Source organism: Nelumbo nucifera, chromosome 3 (assembly GCF_055504915.1).
Source record: "Nelumbo nucifera cultivar China Antique chromosome 3, China Antique-T2T, whole genome shotgun sequence".
NCBI classification, from domain to species: domain Eukaryota; kingdom Viridiplantae; phylum Streptophyta; class Magnoliopsida; order Proteales; family Nelumbonaceae; genus Nelumbo; species Nelumbo nucifera.
The window spans coordinates 85,331,238-85,352,333 of NC_142651.1; the positions used below are offsets into that span (position 1 = coordinate 85,331,238).

Below are 21,096 nucleotides of genomic sequence, written 5' to 3' on the forward strand. Positions count from 1 at the left end.
AGAAGCCCTGTCACCCGGACGATCCGGAGCAGGGTTCTTAGCAATTTTGTCCAATTTCTCGAACGTTAGAACCAGCATAAGGTTTCGGAACCAATCAGCATAATTAGGGCCCTTGAATTTGTTATCATCCAATAATTTAGTGAAGTTTCCGTTTGCCATTTCTGGTAAAGGCAAGGAAGATTTGTAAGTCCACAACCTAATTGATTCATGTCATCACATAGAAAAGGCTTTTAATCTATGTTCCATTTCCATTTTGGGCATCTCTGAGATTCCCTCCAATCTTAGTGACGAGGACAGTTGTATCTCTAGAAATGTGGGAAACCACATGGGGAGCATGGAGCCAACTGTTTCAGTTGCAAAACCCCACCACCTTCTATGAAGGATCTCATCCACTCATCTTATGAGCTTTCCCTTTGGCCTTTGTCAAACAAGAGGAAGAGAGGAGGAAGAACGAAAAGAGGACTACATTTTTCTTGTACAAGAAAGTGAAAGATGTTTGTGAGAGAGAGAGAGACAGTTTGCTTTAAGCTAGAGAGTCGTCAACTAGAGAGTTTTCTATTGTCCGTGCAATGGTGTTTGAGCGGCAAAATTTAAATTAGCGACTAATTTTGAGTCCGCCAAAAATTGGAAGAGCAAAAGAGGCATTAAAATTTGCCTCTAAAAGTAACTCTATTAGCCAGCCCTCTTTGATATGTTATAGAGTCATTTTTTCTTGATCGCCTCTAGCCAAGTGCCTCTAAAAATAGGAATTCTAGTAGTGAATGTGTGGGGCCGAAACCCCACACACCTATCATCTATCTCTATAGGCACTAACCCAATCAATTTTAAAATTAGAAAACCTTTTAGATTTGAGGAGATGTGGCTCTCCCATGAAAAGTGTGCAGAGGTAGTTAAAGAAAATTGGGCGAGTTAGCAGAATGATCCAAAAAAATTCCCACTTCTAGAAGGTGTGATAGGGTTAAGAAAGCTCTTAGAAAGTGGAAAAAGACTGAGTTCGGAAAGGTCCAAGACTGGACAATAAGGATAAAGCAAGATCTAGCTATGGAACAAAGGAAAAAGGGTTTAGATTACAATCAACAAAGAGTGGAAGAAATAGAAAATCATTTAGACAACTGATTGAAGAGAGAGGAAATAATGTGGACCCCAAAATCGAGAGTTAATTCGATTAAGTATGGGGATAGAAACACTCGTTTCTTTTACAATTCGACCATTAGAAGGAAAGCAAAAAATCCTTAAAATTAAAAATGAGGTTAGTGTCTGGGTGGAGGGTCAAAACCAAATTAAGATTATTTTTGAAAATCATTTCAAAAAGATATTCCCAACTTCCATTCCTTCTGATATCGACCGGGCCCTAGAAGACATCAATGGTATGATAAATGAGGAAGAAAATGAAAGCCTCCAGAAAGAAGTCTCAGAAGAGGAGATTAAGGAAGCTCTTTTCAAATGGCTCCTAGGAATGCTCCAGGCCCTAATGGCTTCTCAAATCTCTTCTTACAAAATTTTTGGGAGGTGATAAAGAATGATGAGACAAAAGAAGTCAGATCCTTTTTTAGTGAAGGTGTCATGGACAGATCCCTAAATTCAACTTTCATTGCTCTAATTCCAAAAGTTAAACACCCAGACGCCCCCTCAAATTTTAGGCCTATTAGCCTGTGTAAAATAGTCTACAAAATAATTGTAAAAATCTTAGCAAACAGGCTAAAGCCTATCCTTGGTAAAATTATCTCTAAAACCAAAGAGCTTTCATCCCGGGAATAGTCATCTCTGATAACATATTAATTGCTCATGAAATAATGCATTTCATGAATCATACTAAAGCTAAGAGAGATTATATGGTTGTAAAGCTAGATTTAAGAAAAACCTATCACAGGGCAGAGTGGGCCTTCCAGAAAGCAACTATGGAAAAGATGGCTTTTGGGGCAAAGTGGATCTCTCAAGTGATGGCTTGTGTGAGCACAATTTCTTATCAGATTCTGGTCAATGGTTCCCCACCCAAAAAGGGGATTAAGACAAGGAGACCCCCTTTCCCCTTACCTGTTGAAAGGGATGAGAGATCCATCATATGGATGGCCGAACCCTACAGGAAGGTTGGTCGAAATTTCAAAAATTTCTCTCTCCCATCTGAGAATCGCATCCCTATTTTAGAAAACTACATTTTCAAAGATCAATCTTGAACCAAACCGGACCAGATCTGAAACCAAAAGGGAGGTGAGGGATATACCTGATACGGAGTAGCAATAACTCCCAATGAAGGTGTTCATGCCCAAGGAGTTCTTGATCACTCCCACAAGTGGAGATTGAACTGGGTAGGGGTGGCAAGAGCAGGGAATAACTCTACACTTTTCTATGTCTTGTCTGGTGTCTTTTGCATGTCCGCCCTGCTCTCTTATTTATAACCTTAAAGAGACAATATCCTAATCTGATTAAGAGTTTCCTGATCCAAATCTTTATTTGGATCTGGACTCTTTAAGTGATAAGGATAATCCCTTATCTTATCTGCAGTTTAAGATCAACTTAATCCTAATCAAATTAGGACTTTCCAGATCCAAATCTTTATTTAGATCCAAAGACTTATCCTCTTATCCTTATCTGTTGATCCAAACCAAAATCCACCTTTATTTAATTAATCTAATTAACCCAGTTTGAAATTGGGCTTTAGGCCCATTAAGTTTATGTGCTCAATTAGCCACATGTATGGTGTGGGACCCAAACATTGATCTACACATCAACCACATGTGTTCAGCCCAGCCTTTGTTACAAGGCCTAGCCAAATTCACTGTAGGAGACAATGAACCCCTGAGTCCATCACTATGGACTCTTAATGGGCCCAACATTTACACTAAATGGTCCTTAGGTCTAGCCACCTTATGAAAACCCAAGGACTATGGGCAGATGCAAGATTAGCCCATCAAGTATTACCCTCAATGGTCTTACACTTAACCTCTCAGCCTATAATGATCAAACACTGCCCAACAAGAGAGGAACTCTCCCTCGGCTGCAAGGTACAGTGTTTCACTCTCTACTCATGTGGATACCGGGAATTAAAACCTTTTGCAAACATTTTGAAACTATAATATATATGTATATCTCTATATAAATATATTTTGCAAAAATAAATTTCAATGGTTGAAATCAACTGCCAGCAGTTTAGGTTTCTATCAGAGAGAGTGCATCCTCGATCATTCACTTTGTCCGACAAAGGGGCTGATCCTGTCACTATGATCACCCACTCAGATGAATTCTCGGACTGTCCCAACATACCTAGGTTTTGACCCCCTCTAAGGATCTCACTGATTGGCATATCAAAGACAGACCGATCTGACACCTAGTGCAGTACCATAATCGAGTCTAGGGGTCAAGTGTAACATTCCAGTTTTGCTCATCTATCTCCAAGGTCCAGAGCAATATTGGAATTTTGGTCCGGTTCAGGTTTCAAGAAAACCCACACTACATGTACCTCAGGTCTCACCCTGGCAATTGAGACAAGCCACCCCAACCAACTTGGCGGCACATCAGTGTTAGCTTTGGCAAGATAAATCTCCCTAAATCTATCCAATGGCTGTGAAGATTCTAAACTAACACTAGTCTCATAAGTGTCTAGTTTAAGGGTATTACACTTGGAAACTTTATTCATTTACAATAAATGTCAAAAGATACATCAATCTGATAGGAGCTAAGGGCATAACTGTCTAACACTTGGAAACCCTCAAACATTTGGCAACTTAAAAAATCTCATTTATATTTCGTGATTGACAAGGTGAAGAACAAATTGGTTAGTTGGAAGTCTGGCACACTTTCTCATGTTGCTTGCTTTGTGCTCATCAAACCTATGTTGGCCACATTTCCCATTTATCATATGCCTTCTTCCTAAATCCATTATCTTCTACCTTGATAACATTTCTCAAGATTTTTAGTGGGATTATATTGGGAAGGAAGGTAAGAAGATGTATTTAAAGGCATATTTGAGTTCCCAACTATCTAAGATTAAGGGTGCCATGGGCTTAAAAAATATGGGACCTCTCCATGTTTCTTTTTCTTTTTCTTATACTTTTTTTTCTAAAGCCTCTTAATGTTGCTTTGATAATGAAGTTATTTTGGTGATTCCTAATAGAATCTAATGCTACCTTGGTTATAGTTCTTCTAAGTATCTTCATTCAACAAGGTTTGGATGGTGAAAAAGATAAGCCAATTTTACGAGGTATGGAACAACATTTTGTTCAAGTGTATACAATAATTTGAGTGTTGTCTTGCATGAAAAATAATAAGATGTATCAAATAAACATAAGTATGATGCAAGAATAGAAATCACAAGAAAACCAAGGATTTATAGAGATTCGACTCTTCCAACCTATGCCCTCTTCTCAAACACACCACATGAAAATGAAATCCAATATTTTAGTTGGACTTACGAGTGCCAACAAGACATACTACAATCACTATATAGTTCACGATAGGGATGGCAATTTTCCCCATCCCCGACAGGGACCCGACTTCCCCGACCCCATCAAGTCGAGGATGGAGATTGCTTTGGCGGGGCAGGGATGGGGATGGGGATTAAAAGGAATCCCCAATCAGGGTTGGGTTCGGGGATGGGGATTGAGGTTTCCACCCCGCCCCAATCCTGATTATAACATATATATATTAAATGTTATTTATATTAAATATATATTATTATATTATTTCTATATATCAAAATATATTTAAAACATTGCTTATAATTTAAATTTTTTATTTATTTTCAAAAAAATACTATTATCTAAAAAATTGGGGATTCAGGTCCCCACGGGGAATCCACCCCGTCGGGGATCGGGGATAGAGGACAAATTTTATCCCCGACGAGGATTGGGAATGTGGATGGGGGTTAATTTCAAAATCGGGGTCGAGGACGGGGAATATGATCCCTGCCCCATTGCCATTCCTAATTCATGGTTGCTATCCAAACCTTTTCTAGCATCCAATCCTTGAAAACACACAACACTCAGCTAGATTCTCTAGCCACCTAATAGTAACCATTCTCTTGCAAATACAATAAGATAAAAATTATAAAACAACAAATTATTGCCTCTTCAAGGCTGATAGAACAATACAAACAATCTCAATATGCAAGAAACCACAATATAAGCTTGGGCTCAATAAAGCCTTTTGGAACTCAATGTAGTCTTGATTTTTCTTACTCAAGGCATTCAAACTTAGAGATTTATCTCTCTTTTTATCACATGGGAAGCTCAATAAATATATCTTGTTTTTTTTTTTGCTTTTCCCTCTGATTTTTCTTGTAATCCCTTTTCTTTCTCTTGTGTTTCTTGTGTTCTCTTTCTTTCTCCAAGATTTTATATTAAAGATTCAATATGATCATTTGAATCCATTGATTATTTAGTTTTTCTCAAATGCAAAAGTTCAGAGGTGATTTTTAATTGATTTCGATCCATCCCAAAGAGAAAAGAGTCGTTAGAGCCTTTTAATAACCATTAGAATCGAGTTGTCAAAGATTTAGTGTGCCAAGAAGTTGACTAGTAACCTATCAGACAAAGTAAGTAGTTGACTTCTTAGTTTCTAGAATCAAGATTCTACTAATAGATTAAGTAGTCAACTTCTAGGTGAAGTCCAGAATTTTGTAAACAAGTAGTCAATTGGTTGTCTTAACTAATCGACTGCTTAGGCATTGTTCACTTAGCTAGTCAGATGTAGTCAACTTCTTATCTCAAGTAGTTGATGTTTTAAGTTCCTAAAACTCAAATTTGTTAACAAGTTAACTCTTAACCTTTGGAATTTGACTTCTTAGTCTGTTAGAATGTGTAAACACTCTAAACTTTTAAGGACAACAAGGTCCAGGTACATTCTAAAGGTCCATCCAAGTTAACCACTGATCTCTAAGGTATTTATTTAACCATTATTGGTCTAATATGAGCCCATTTTGAGTTTCTTGCAACTAGTTACATCAAGGATACTGATAAGCGCACACAGTATCCCGGTCATGGTCCCAAGGATACTAATCAGCGCGCAACTCAATGCAGTTATACTCGCTAGGGATCTGATAAGTGTGGCATAACTTCACAATCCACTCCCTAGATAGTTCGGTCGGGCCAAAAATGGCTATAGCTTGCTCGACATCATGCCTCCTCCCTACTAAAGACCCAATGCAGTACTCCCCAAAAGAGTCCTCCCTTGAGGAACTCGCTTAATCATCTGCCCTTTGGTCGGACGACCTATTACCAGAAGGGCTATGAGACATTGGAAGAAGTAGATTACTCACTCGAGAAGGTAAAGGAGATCAAATAGCGACTAACAGAACCTCGATAGAGCGGACAATGAGCGGTACTCGAACAATAACCTCCTCCGATCAGACACCACCCCCGAAAGCTCCAAAAACAGTGCAAGTGGGACCTCAGTGGGGTCCCCGTACTTATAACCCACCATGCAAAGGAACAAATGGCGGAGATGCACTAGCAACGAATCGACGGCTGGCGACGCATGCGAACAACTTTGAATTCAAAATTTGTGTGCCTACAGGGTGCGCTCCTTTTTGAATTTGAAATCAGCACGCCCGTAGTGTGTGCCTCTTTTTCAAATTTCACTATGTGCGCCTCCTTTTCAAATTTCAAATTTGAAAAAACCGCCATGGTCTTGCCCGACCTCAGACTAGATAAAGAAAGCAAGCCGGGCAACCTACAAACTAGTTGGACCGATTACCTTCTTGAAAGCTACTCCCTTCGTTGAGTTGACATAGGCTCGGGAGTGGGGGGCAATTGATGATGGGTAATTTGGTCCTCCTAATTGCCTTGTGATACGTGGCCTTCAAGTGACACCTCAACGCTGAGTAATCAAATTAGCTCGGCAAGTCATCCTGGAGCACCTTGCCTAAGCCGATCTCCACCTCGGCCAGGCCGAACTGACTGGCTCCCTAACTCACGGCGAGCTATCTCAAAGACCAGTTGAGCTGTAGGAATCCACAACGACTTGCGAGGAGAGCCCGCTGACTTGGAACGATAATGCGATACTAGCCCGAGATCTCTGGGACATTAATTCCTCGACCGTTAGACCGGCCTACCGCATCGCACGGCTCTAAGTTATTCAAGCAAAATGTAACCTCCGCACATATCTTGTAACCGACATATTAATGCACCCAACTAAGCGAAAACGGCTCCGCAAGATGGTGAGACCCATTGTGAAGGACTCTAACCATCGAAACCTGTATAAGGCGCCCACTTCTACCTAGAAAGGTGTGTGCGATCATACAATCTCAAGCTCTCTCACTCTCTCAAGAATTCTAAAAGCATCTTCTAACTTGAGGATCAACTCGGATAAAGACAACCCGGGCACTAACATTTGTCTGGTTTTTAATACAAATTTCAATTTATTATGAAACACATATCAAAATATTTTATTTTTATAATAAAAAATTAATCAAAATGAGAGAGTTCACTCCTTTTTCTTTCAATTCCTTGTCTTCTTGTGCCCTTATTTTCCATGCATGATTTGAAATTTTGAATCGAGAACCGTTCCAAATGACAAATTGTGAAATGAGTCCTAAATGGTGGATTTGACTTGCACATACAAAACAAAACGGAATTTCGGAAATTACATTTCTCAAAAAAACACAAAAAAGAATTTTGGCAATTACATATTTGCACTGAATTGGGAATTCTCCTCACAGAGCGCTCAGGACGATTTTACAACTACATCCCACTGTGTATTGGGAGATGTTCGTGATATGCGGTTGGGACACACCGTAGGTTAGTGTGCCGAGCAGATCTGGACTCATGTGCACTCTGTTTGGGTGATAAACCTGGCCTGACCAGCCCCTTAATCAGGGTTAAGGCAGCCTAAATGGGTATCGAATATTATATCTATATGAATATGATGTTGAAAAGACATGATAGCAGAAAATAATTTAGGATAAATTTTTTAAAAGTTAATTGATTAAGTGTACTTCTACTGTTTGAAAAAATTTTGACAATTTGATTAGTCCTTCTTAGTGATTAATATTCGTCAACTTTGATGTGAAAAGGACTATTTTACCCTCAACTATAAATTACTTGAATCTCTCTCCTCATTTTCTACTGCTGGAACTACCGGAATCGCTGGAACTGCGGGAACAGCGGGTGATGACCGGATCTCAGATCTGAGTACATCTCAAATCCGGGTTCCTTCGAGCCCGTACAACTGCTGTTACTCGGCTTCTAAGTTCGAACCAGTGGATACTGCCCAGGAATCCCTGCCCAACCCTCACCGAGCCCAGTTTGCTTAGGATTGCTGGCTTTGCGCCTCATGCTCAGGTTTTTCTTCAGACCCTGCAACCCATGGCATCATGGCATCGTCGGCAATGGAAAGAGGGAGACGGAGAATAAGGATCTCTGCAACAAAACCTGCAACCCATGGCATCATGGCATCGTCAGCGATGGAAAGAGGGAGACAGAGAGGAGGGATCTCTGCAACAAAACCTACAACCCCTGCAACCCATGGCGTGAACAAACCCTTCCTCTTCTTCTTCTCTTCACCCCTGCAAACCAAACTTCTCTTCACCCGATCGTTGGGGTCGGGTTCAGCTCCGCCACCGTCGTCAGCTTATTACATGCAAAAACTTGTCGATGATTGAGGTGGAGCCAACATCCAATTATGTGTTGGATTGCATCAACGTATCTTTCATTTTCAGCTTCAGCAAGGCATGGCTCCCTTTGGGCTTTGGATTAAAAACTGCTGACATGTCGCATGTGCCACCGTAACAGCAACTAACAACCACTATAACAGCTCCGCCACCGTCGTCTACATCGACACCCTCCGGCACCGGCACCTTTTTGGAAAGATTAGCAGTAGGTTGGAGATTGTTTGAAGGACTTGGGCGGTATCCGCTGTCTCCTCTTTTCTCTTTCTCTGTTCTTGTGTTCTGCTGAGATTACTTCAGAAACGAATCGATCTGCGCCAGACGATTAGTTTAGAAAAGAATCCGATGAAGAAAGAATGCTAATGGAAACACCGAAGCTCTTTCTAGCATATCCGCTCAGGAGCTTTTCTCTGGTTCCCAGTGAAGGGTATTCGGTTGACATCCCCCGCTCTATCTGTTTGTTTCGTTTTTTTCTTTTTTTAGGTAATATAGTTGATTTTTGATGAAGACAATACTCAAATTTGGGTTCCTTAAGGATCGAACCAGTTGGTTTGCTGTTGAAAGGAAGAAGATAGTAAGGGTAAAATTGGGATTAAAAAAATGGATGCAACTGGTAAGGGTAGAACTAGTCTATTGTTAGAAACAATAGGGCAGTGTCACTCAATTTTCAAATAGTAGGGGTACATTTGGTCAATTAGTTAAACCATAAGGATAGTTTAAGAATTTTACCCAAAATTTAATAACTAATCAACTGGCATCAATGCTCAGATGCTAACGCTGGATGACAGTTTGGACGGTGAGATGTTGAGGTCGGTAGGCCGATCTGCAAGACGAACAAAATCAGAATACTCGAGGGTTTGGACCTAGGCTGGGCATTTTGATGCTTAAGTTAACTGAACTGGTTACAACTTACAAGGAAGCATGGATGTTGAGAGAAAGAAAATAATAGAATATGCACTTAATCACGCATATCTTGTGAAGGAATGGAAGAGCTTTATATAGGTTTCAATGTCCAAGAGCTGTCCAAGATATCCAAGAACAATAAGCCTTATCAACCTGTTATCTTTGGGGCATGTTACACCATCGCCCGCGACGATCCTCATCTAGTCTCTTTGAAGCATGCGGGGATTAGGGTCACCTCTGCCAAATGGGCGATGTGTTGCCATCAGTTTCAAAACCAATAGGTATGCTAACCAGATAAGAACTATTTGCCACATAGGTTGGTAAACCAGAGGTTGGCTTGCTATAAGTTATTGGCTGCTTAGGTCAAGGAGGTCAAGCTGGCGTATGAAGTCATCAGCTTGTTCTCCCAAGGTGATGTGCTCCGCTCAGCTGAGGGACAACCGCTATTCTTTCTTAGGTTGGGTTAGTTGGTTTGGGCCAACCTAGCTCCATTCGACTTGTCCCATGTGGCACCAAGGTGTCAGTAAATGGTTTGGATTAGTCACGTGTCCTGTCGTGATTGGTTAGACAAATCACCCCTCATCATTAAAAGTGGTTATGGGTTAGGTTGGTTTTCATCAAAATTCATATGAGTTTTGCTATATTTTTTCAGATGCCTTAAATTTGGTGCAAGTCATAAAAATTAAATCCAAATACCAATTTATACCAATCAAAAATTGCGGGTCCCGTTAAATCCATTCGACAAGTCTTTCGATATCATGTCTTCTAGTCAGTAGCGGATGTACTTGGCTTGGCCCTCGGTAGTCTGATTCTATTTATATCGTTAGTATTATTTGCTTATAAACTTGAGATGGGATTTACTCCTTAGAGCATGTGCCTCACACCAACTTCACAGTGCATCATAGGAGAACATTTTCCATATATGATGTTATCATCCATATGAGATATTTCCAATGTACGACTGTGATGCACTATGAGGATGGGTGAGGTGCGCTCTATAGGAATAGATCCAAATTCATATAACTTGAGTCGGTAACTTTTAGAATTGGATTTGGGTTGAGTACTAAATAGTTTCTTCTACCAAGCTTGTATCGAACACAGAACATTTTTCATGATTGGATCAACCCCAGCCCTAGTGCTTAATCAAAATAGGAATGGCAATGCTAATGTCACATAGGTCCATGATTCAGTTAATTAAACCGTGGGCTATTTTTTTTTGAATAGAACTACTGCCACTGATGTTTAAAAAATTATGAACCAAAATCAATCAATTAATCGGTTGATTAATATGGTTTTTTGATTTTTGATTTTTTATGTTTACAATATGTATTATAAATAATCATATAAATATATAATATAAATACTCTACTTCACCTTTCTTTTGGTTTAAAAAAAATACAAATACAAATATATACAAAATAATGCAAAATATAAGATTTTACACTCTACCTATTTATATTTTATACTCCTTCCAAATAGAGACTTAATGCTTAATCAAGAGGGAAAGCCCGAGAGTGCTTGATCCTAACGTGCGCCGTGCGCGTCTGGGCAGCGTCTTCCTTATCCAGAAACGTCACTAGCTTTGTGGACCCCGAAAATATCCCAAATTTCCAAGCTCTCACTTCAATTAATGAAGGAGCTGAATTTTGTTTGATTATTTAAATATTTAATTTTTATATTTCTCACTTTTCCAGTTTATCCTCTATTTTTTTTTTTATTTTAATAATTTTTCTCCCACAAAGACAATGCCGGCGGTCATAAGCTGACCATCCAACGGTCTACGGTTATAACTCGTATGCCAGTCATCTCAATAAACGTGAATTGAGATCTGCTACTTACAAACCGCTTCTGACACCGACCTCACAGTCACATTTCACCCTGCGTAAGTGAATTGAATCAGTCGCACGCGGGACCATCTGCGTGAACTCGAAAGGCGAATCGGCGAAAAGGAGGACCTTGATTCAATTCATACTTTTCTTACTCTTCCGGTCAGTGTGGTTGTGCCCCGTCGCCGGCCGGAACATTGTCCAATTTTCGGTGGAAAACGGTGAGATCTTTGAATCTTAGATACGATTACAGGGCGAATTGATTTGTTCTTCAGTGAGTTTTATATATTTTAGTTGTAATTCGAGTGGTTTAATTGTCAATGATATAAATGACATGCAGACGTCCGTAGGTGTTGGTTTTGGAGATAGAATCGTTGGTTACAACTTTGAAGGACTTATGGGTATTTGTTTTCCGGGTTTGAGAAATCAGAAATCTTTGAGGTCTTTTTCTTTGGCATTTGTTGACCGTGGTGTGAAATTTGCTCCGTTTGGTTGTGGTTTTGGAGATTGTTCTGACGCGTCTTTTTGCTAGACAAGAAAGTCGACGGAATTCTGGGTTTTCTTCGTCTTGAGGAATCTGACACGTCGAAGTCGTGAGGTTTGACTGGTTTTTTGTTGTTTAATGACATGAAGCGATTGGGAAGTGTGATAGGTAGCGCGTGTTAACTGTTAAGTGCCTTGATTACTTGATAATACATGATGGTTCTCCTTTCTGAAGGGTATAATTTGAAGTTTGATGTGGAAACTAATGTGTTTGGTACATCTGATTGATGGTAATTGTATGGGAACTGAGAAATTGAGTGTTGGAAACGGGTTTTGGTGAAAGATATTTGGGATTCAAGCTGGTTATGTTTGTATCTGATACGAGTCCTGTTTGATGAAAGAACGGTTACTGGGTTTTGGTAGTCGAAATCGAGGATGGCTATAACGGATGTCTCAATCATACACCATGTTGCCATTGTGCTCACTTTGCTTTGGACCTTATCTTCTTTTAACATCTGCCACCCTGCGGTTTACTTCATATCTTTAATCTATCTCTATGAGGTATGACTTTATGCCTATCAACATCTGAAAATCTAATTTTAATTAAAGATGCAAATGGCACATATTCTTTTGTATTAATGTTAATTTTCTATCAATGCATTATTTCTTCTTATAGTTTGTTTCTATCAACTGTGTGCTCTAGGATATGGTGTTCTAGATCAAGTCGATTAAGGTAATACTGTCTTGCATGTTGGGTCTTATTTCTTTATCACCCTGAATTTTGCTTTCACCTTTATGGAAGGTTCATGAACATTATAGCATGAGGTTGCGAAAGAAGTTGCAGTTTGAGGAAAGAAAACAAGCAAATCAGAGAAGGGTAATTTCCTGCCTGGTAGTATGGTTCTGCTGTATCTGTTCTTAACGATTCTTATTTCCATTATATTCATAGTTTGTTTTGTTTCCTTGCCAAAACTCGGCCGCTGAAGTTATGAAGACCTCAGGATTATGTTAAATATTTTACTTTAATGCATTTCCTGTTCTTTTCAGGTACTTTCTGATTCAGAGACAGTGCGGTGGTTAAACCATGCAATAGAGAAGATTTGGCCTATATGCATGGAACACATTGTATCACAGAAGTTTCTTCTTCCAATAATTCCTTGGTTTTTAGAGAAGTACAAACCATGGACTGCTGTATGTTTCCACCTTTTTGATTAGTTTCTACCCCTGAAATCACAAAAAATGCACATCATTTCTGTGCCAACATAATTCTAATGACTAGGAGATATTGTTAGTCTGGAAAACTTGATTAGAATATTGTTACTGCTGAACATCTTAATCATAACCAACACAGTTAGGTCTGCATTTCCTGTTGCAACTGCCTTTATCTGTTAGTTCATAGTCTTGATTAATTTCTCCTTGCCCTGCGGGTTGTGGGCCTTGTGGCATTACCTCTCATTGTTAGAGATCTCTGCTTTAAATCTAAGGTGATGTTGCCCTTCTGCATCCTCTGTATTCACACATGGATGGTACCTCAACCTATTCTAGAGCAGCATTGTTTAGCTGGGCAGTCTCCTACATGGGCTCCTGCATGCTTCCTTTATGTTGCCTAAAAGGGTCTTAGATAGTTGAATCAATATTTTATATTTAGTAGTGTCAATATAAACTTTGGATGGTATTTGTATGTGTGCATGTATGTATTCTTGCATGTAATTATGCACAGATGAATATATTTCATTTATTCTTTGGAGAAATGATCTAGTTTCTTGATTTTGCATGTGCAGAAGAAAGCAGTTATTCAGCACCTATATATGGGAAGGACGGCTCCAATGTTTACAGACATAAGGGTCCTTCGTCATTCAACTGATGATGACCACCTGGTATACATCCCTTAGCCATTCAACTGGAACCATAGACTATACATATTGAATGCACTTTTTGGTTAAAGTTTATCTAGTTTTATTTCCCTCAAGAAAAGGTTACAATCAATTCAATACAGGTTCTGGAGTTGGGATTGAATTTTCTTTCAGCAGATGACATGAGTGCAATAATTGCTGTAAAGCTAAGAAACAGACTAGGATTTGGCATGTGGACAAAATTGCACATGACAAGCATGCATGTTGAAGGGAAGGTGTGCAATTTAGTATGGTATCTTTTTGTTTCTTTGGTCAATATATGACATTCTTTTGTTAACGTACATTAACTTAAAGTTTTGTATCTTTTCATTTCTATCAAATCACACTGGAGATTGGAGTATATAGGTATAAGATGTAGAAATCTTTCAATAGAAAAAGGAATAAAAAAAAAGAAAACTAGTTGGAAATTGCTTTGATATTTTCTGGTTAAAACCTCTTGGAAATGTACTTAGTGACACTGCATGGACAGTGAAGGATGGACATAGTAGACCTCTAACCCATTCCTCTGCCTCCAACAAAAGAGGTTTATCTAATCCTTAGAGAAGGTATATTACCTTCTATTGTATAATTTAAAGTTGATCTTAATATTTGGTATTGGATAACTTGTTGGAGAACCTACTTGCTTCCATGGTTCATTATAAGATCTAGTGTCTACTAACTAGATTCAGAATATCCTTGATACTTGAATCATATTCTTAATGTTGAACCTTTTTACCAAAAGGGGGATATGGTTGTAAATATGGCGAAACCCAGTAGGTCCAAGTATCCATATTATTTACATTTTATTCCTACTTTTCCCCTTTCTCGTATCATAGATAAAAAATTTGAGGGGAACCCGGATTCCAGAATCTTGGAATATTATTACCAAAGTATATTAAACCTTTCAAAAATTTTAATTTTGATTTATATTCTTGTTGAAAGCCTTTTGAGTTTTCTCAAATTCTGTCAACATTTTGGGTAATTACTGAAAGGGAAGAAAGTATATTAGTGCTTCAAAACACATTAACAAGTCTTTTAAGTTTTCTCAAATTCTGGCAACATTATGGGAAATTACTGATGGGGAAGGAAGTATATTAGTCCTTCAAAACACATTAAATGTAGGTTATTTATATTTTCTTTTATATTTTTTTTCCAAAATCAAGAATCAACTACTTTTTTCTGGTTCTTTTGCAATCAAATCCAAGGATCTGAGGAGAAAATGATGCTTTGAGTCTCCTCAAGGGTGTCAAAGTGACACTGACACATAGCATCTATGTTCACTGAAACGACCTATGGACATTCTTGTGAGGTGGAAGAAGGGCTCTTAGTTCTAGAAGAATGCAAACTAATGCTGATGCCTACTTTCTGTAGATGATCACACATCATGTTGATATGGTTCTTAGCAACATGCGTCCAGGTTTTGGAGTACCTTGTGGAGAAAAGATATTGACTTGATCTCTTATGCACCCTTTGTTAAATGGCTGCAGCAGGGGTGCAACTTGGGTGTAGCATTTCCTGCTTAAACTTGAAGTGCTTGCCACAATTGTTGTTCCCTTCTTGAAGAGTCCTGCTAACATGGCTTAACTTGAATCTGTGTCTGATGTGTTTATTGATTTTATGAAGAAAAAGTAAGAAGATGAGAAAAGAAGAAGAAGAGGAAGAAATGTGTGGGCTGCTAGCCCTTACATTAGTATTAACACTGAATTGTACAATTACACAATTTCTCTCATAGAACATAATATATTATAAACGAACCTCCCAAAGTCCACACTAACGTAACAACTTGCACCTCCTCTGTAACTGCTTAGCATGCTTACACTAACATTGGAAAGATAGGCTGGTTGCCACCCTTCCTGATATGATCATACTGATAATGGTTGAAGTTTTAACTATTATGATTCAATTGGCTAAAACAGTTCTTCTCTACTGTCATTTATATAATGTGACTATGATACCTGGATATCTATACAAGGGTGCCATATCATGCCAGATGTTTTTAACTATAAGTTCTTGTTTTATACTGTCTCCAGCAATGTCCTTTCCATATCTAGGTAACATAGGTTTGTGAAACTAACAGGAAACTAGCTTAGATTTGAATTGATTAATTAATATGGGAGGAAAGGAGGGGTTGATTCCTCTTTGGGGAATGAAAACTCCATGCATAAGTAATCTACCTTAATAAAAAGAAACATAAAAATACAAAATAACTTGTAGTACCAATGCAAGCCATTTGCATAGCCTAATAGGAGTTTTATCCTTCAAACATGGGCCTCATGTAGAAAGATTTATTCATGAATCTTGGCAAGTATCGGATATGTCCAGGAAAGGAAAAGTTGGCTGGGAAGCTGTCCCAGCAGCGAGTACATGGGCTTTATGGATTGAGAGGAATAGAAGAATCTTTGAACAGAAGTCAATTTATGAGGCAGGGGTGATCAATATGGCAGTAGAAGTTTTGAAGAATTGGCTTTTTGTACACAATGTATTTGAAGGGACAAAATAGACATTGTCCCATTGTACAGAGGACCACACTTTGATATTAATACAATATATTATACTTTACCTTTTTCAAAAATAAAAGATTTATTCATGAATCAGAAGCACCATCTATCTAGGACTGGGAGCAAAATGGACATTAATTGAACCCATGGAATGAAGCAAATGGACATTAATTTTTGTTTTTGCACAATGTGGATGATCTCAGACTTGACTTTACTATTGAAATAAGCTGTGTCACCAATCTTCAAGTATAGACTTCATAAAGTTCTATTCTGTGCTGGTTCTTTTTGGGAAAGAAAACATATTCTTACTGTTAAGGAGAGAACAATTGTAAAAGAGTATATATAAAAGCAGGTAAAACATTATATCTTCTACCTTTAGCATATTCACAATACATTTGTCTCCCATATGTAGGTTTTGATTGGTGTGAAGTTCCTCCGTGAATGGCCTTTCCTTGGGCGTCTTCGGTTATGCTTTGTTGAGCCACCATACTTCCAGATGACAGTAAAACCCATCTTCAATCATGGAGTTGATGTTGCAGAACTTCCAGGAATTGCAGGATGGTTGGTAAGTTCTCATTTTTGTGCATGATTGAAGACAAGGGTCCACCTTTTATGTTTTTAAGAGGAATCTGACCATTTTTCTTAATGCTTATTCTAAGCAGGATAAGCTTCTAGCTATTGCATTCCAACAGACACTTGTGGAGGTTAGTACTTCTTTAACTACTGATCCTTGAACAAAGCTGATTTCACCTATACATATTGAAGTGTCTTTAAAATCCTCAATAATGAGAAGCTTAAATCAACAACAAAATAACCTTTTCCACTTGCCCCATAGAATATTTCTTAATTCAGAAGTCGTAGAATTGCCGACTGGCAACCTTCTATTAGGAACTCATTCTTAATGTAAATTCTTTGCACTGCAGCCCAACATGTTGGTCGTTGATGTGGAAAAGTTTGTCTCAGCACCAACAGGTAACTATGATGAAGAACTTGTCAATCAGGCATTACACTTAACAGCTACAAGTGTATTGGTTAGTAACTTGAAGAGCAAAACTGGCATTTTAAGTACATCAGCACTTTGTTCTCAAAATTTGTAGGTGAGGCCAGGGGATGCACTGGCTGTTTTCTGGTGGCATGGGTACCCATTGATCTGGGTACTACTAAATTTTATAGAAAGTGTTCATTTGGTCTCTTACACGTGTTTTAATGTTAAATTTTGTCGGCTACAAAAGCTTCTCCATCTTGGTGATTTCAACACACCTAATATGATACATCTTTTCTTAATAAAAATAAAAGTCTGAGTTTACTCACCTTTCCCCCATGAACAGAACCAATACAAAAATAATGAAAGAAATTGTTTCTTGGCTTCAATTGTTCATCATGTATGCCAGAAATTCCACCCATGGTAATAGGCTTTCCGTAGATCCAAGTTGCACATAATGCCCACCTGCCTTTTCTAATAAGAAAATTTAGGCACTCACCTGCTATAATAAGATCTGTCTACTCTTAACAAAAGCACCTTGATGAGGATGCACGACTTTGCTAACCAGTATCTATGTCTTCTTGGGAACAAGATAAAAGAAGCATTAGATGTAAGGTTTCATATCTTCCAAAGTTTGACCCGCTCCCCATTTTTTATTTTGAATTTCAACCTTTTGCAAACAATTTGTAGGCCTTCTCAATTCCTTTCCAAATTGAACACCCATAGGACTGATTGAAGCTCCTGGATCCCATGCAAAATTCCTATCTCCATATTTGGCCTGTACCACTCCTCTCCACAGCCCTCCTTGACTCTCCCCAAATCTCCAAAACCACTTCCCTAACAAGGCAATATGTTGGGAACCAAGGTCCAGACCTCCATGAATTCTTGCCATGAGATTTGGGGTCGGGGGCGCCGGAACCATTGAAACCACAGAATCGCCTCCCCTTCCAGATGAAAAGAGGCGATGGTCACGCGCTGGAGTCCCTGTACATCATGATACTCAAAATACTTCTCGGCCTTGAAGATCCAAGGAATCAGATCTCCCCCATAGAACGTTGGGAAATCCAGTTTGGTGATTTTTCTTGGAATGAAATTCCCCCTCCTGCTGCTGCCCTAGCTGGATTCTTCATTGTCACTTTCTCAGCCAGCGGCAGGAGAAGCTTTCTCCTTCTGAGATGTAATCACTGACATAGCTTCCTTGATCTCCTTAAGTCCCGTGACCACCTGGTGGAGATCGACTTCGATCTTGTCCACCCTCTCGTCCAGCATCGCCGATCTGGTGTTGGTCATCTTCGATCGTTCAATTTAGTCGATGCAGCTCTAATACCAATTGATGAGTTGCTGCTCACCTCAGGAGTCTCTTCGAGGGAGACCCTTCCTCCTAAGCTGAAATGAAGAGAAAAGAGAGAGAGAGAGAGTTCAATCTTTGCATGCTCACTCATTCGACCAACCCATACTTGCAATGATTTCGGTTACAAAATATCTCAACCAACTCTGAGCTCTAACAACAAACTCTGAGCTCTAACGAATTCATGCAGAGGGACCAGCTGACGTGTTGCTTACTGCAGTTGGGTGCTGAAACTGCTGGCGTGCCTTCTTCCTCAGGTAGGTGTGAGTAAGTGGAGGTCTGGGCCTTGGTTTCCAATAGTGGTATCTGTAGGGCCACACGGAGGCACTGTGTATAAGATTTGGTCCTACTGGGTACGACGACTATGATGAGATGCTATCCCGAGTAAAACAGACGGGAACGGTGTGAGACTACCAAGCCGAGTTTGAACGGCTAGCCACCAGAGTATATGGGTGTCCAGAGAAGGCGTTGATCGGCTGCTTTGTTGGAGGACTGAGGGACAACATCAAAGTTGAGGTAAAGGCTTTTCAACCCACTTCTCTGTCTGCTGTGGCAGGATTGGCAAGGTTGCAAGAGGAGCGACTCGACCGACTGAGGAAGGTGACGACTCGACCATCCGAGCCCCTGTTAAAACCCCATCCTGACAAGATGGGCTTCTCCCTCGGCCCATGACAGGACCCAGCCGAACTGTGGGGGAAACTACTCGGCCCGCCCAAGGACCCACACCGCCAAATAGGAGCCCAGTCCCCTTCAAACGCCTCTCCTGGGCCGAAATGCAGGCCCGGCATGAGAAGGGCCTGTGCTACAATTGTGATGAGAAGTTTGGGCCTGGCCACCAATGCAAAACCCAGCGAATGTTCTTGCTGCAATGGGAGGAGACTGGGCAGGAAGGTGAGGAGGAAGAACTAGCTGAGGAGGAAAGGGAACCGGACTGGACTCAATACGACAACCCAGAGATCTCTCTGCAAGCTTTAATAGGGCTGACATCCCCCAAATCTGAGGGTTGAAGGGAAACTTAGAGGCCGCTGGGTATCCGTACTCATAGATAGCGGAAGCACACTGAATTTCATCACACAAGTATTGGATCGCCAACTAGGTATGACAGTTCTCTACACCTCTCCATTTGCTGTTAGAGTGGCGGATGGTAACCACATTGAATGTGAAAGTATTTGCAAACATGCAAAGCTGGTAATCCAAGACCACACTTTCATCATGAACTTGCACCCATTGGATTTCAGCGGGGCCGATGTAGTGTTGGGTGTTCAATGGCTGAGCCAACTAGGCCCAGTCCTTTGTGATTGGGGACACATGACCATGGACTTCTATTGCGATGGGCTCCGCTGCCATCTGCAAGGTCAGGAGGTACCCAGCCCAATAGTGGAAGGTCTACACTCCATGATTAAAGGGGGGTTTGGAAAAGAACACCTGCTGCTGATGTAGATGGGCCAGTGCCTATTGGGCCTTTACTAAAGCTAGAAAATGAGGTCCAATTATCTGAGAAGGACCAAGATGACATACAAAAGGTGCTAGGCCAATTTCCAGAAGTCTTTAGAGACCCAGACCAGCTTCCCCCAAATCGGTTCCAAGATCATCATATGCCTCTAATTCCAGGGGCAGCCCCTACTAACGTGCGGCCCTACAGATACCGCATTTCCAAAAAACTGAGATTGAGAGGCTCGTGAAAGAGCTCCTGCACAAGGGATGGATACAGCCTAGTACTAGCCCATTTTCATCCCCAGTAGTCCTTGTAAAAAAGAAAGATGGGTCCTGGCGTTTTTGTGTAGATTACCGGGCCCTGAACCATATCACAGTCAAGGATAAGTTCCCAATCCCGGTTGTGGATGAACTATTAGATGAGCTGGGGCAAGCCAAGTATTTTTCCAAAATGGACCTCCAATCCGGCTATCACCAAGTCCGGGTCCACTCTGAAGATGTATACAAGACAGCCTTCAGAACCCATGATGGACACTATGAGTTCCTAGTTATGCCGTTTGGGCTGTCCAACGCCCCTTCTACCTTTCAGGCCATCATGAATGATATCTTCAGGCCCTACCTTTGGCGTTTCATTTTGGTCTTCTTTGATGACATTCTGGTATACAGCAAGGATTGGAATTCACACCTCCAACACTTGGAACAGACATTGAGCTTGCTGAAACAACATCAACTATTTGCCAAGCTTTCAAAATGTGTTTTTGGGCAGGCTGAAGTCCATTATTTGGGCCATGTGGTTGTAGCTGGACGGGTCATGGCTGACCCAGAAAAAATAAATTGTATACAAGACTGGCCCACGCCCAAAACAGTCAAAGCCCTATGCAGGTTTTTGAGCCTTACTGGCTACTACCGGAGATTTATATGCAACTATGGGTCACTAGCAGCCCCATTAACTGGGCTTCTCAAAAAAAACTGCTTCGTTTGGACGGAGCAGGCCCAGAAGGCTTTTGATTCTCTAAAGCAGGCCATGATCAGCCCACCAGTCCTAGCCTTACCAAATTTCGAAGAGACCTTCGTGGTTGGATGTGATGCATCAGGTGTGGGAGTTGGAGCAGTGCTCATGCAAAATGG

The 21,096-nt window shown here is 40.2% G+C and overlaps 1 protein-coding gene across 4 annotated transcripts in view; it reads left to right on the top strand.

Annotated features, from left to right (window-relative positions):
* Nucleotides 1–11,261: 11,261 nt before the first annotated feature.
* Nucleotides 11,262–21,096, top strand: part of NTMC2T6.2 (Calcium-dependent lipid-binding (CaLB domain) family protein) — a 49,568-nt gene continuing 39,733 nt past the window's right edge. For 2 of the 4 annotated variants that reach the window (XM_010242976.3, XM_010242977.3), the window contains exons 1-9: nucleotides 11,262–11,552; nucleotides 11,672–12,375; nucleotides 12,617–12,691; nucleotides 12,862–13,005; nucleotides 13,596–13,691; nucleotides 13,811–13,942; nucleotides 16,617–16,769; nucleotides 16,867–16,908; nucleotides 17,128–17,176. In XM_010242976.3, coding sequence (XP_010241278.1) covers nucleotides 12,250–12,375; nucleotides 12,617–12,691; nucleotides 12,862–13,005; nucleotides 13,596–13,691; nucleotides 13,811–13,942; nucleotides 16,617–16,769; nucleotides 16,867–16,908; nucleotides 17,128–17,176 — 817 coding nt within the window. In that variant the 5' untranslated portion in view covers nucleotides 11,262–11,552; nucleotides 11,672–12,249. Of the gene's footprint in view, nucleotides 11,553–11,671; nucleotides 12,376–12,517; nucleotides 12,548–12,616; nucleotides 12,692–12,861; nucleotides 13,006–13,595; nucleotides 13,692–13,810; nucleotides 13,943–16,616; nucleotides 16,770–16,866; nucleotides 16,909–17,127; nucleotides 17,177–21,096 lie in introns of those variants that run through there. The other 2 variants (XM_088900821.1, XM_088900820.1) reach the window with 2 other exon arrangements.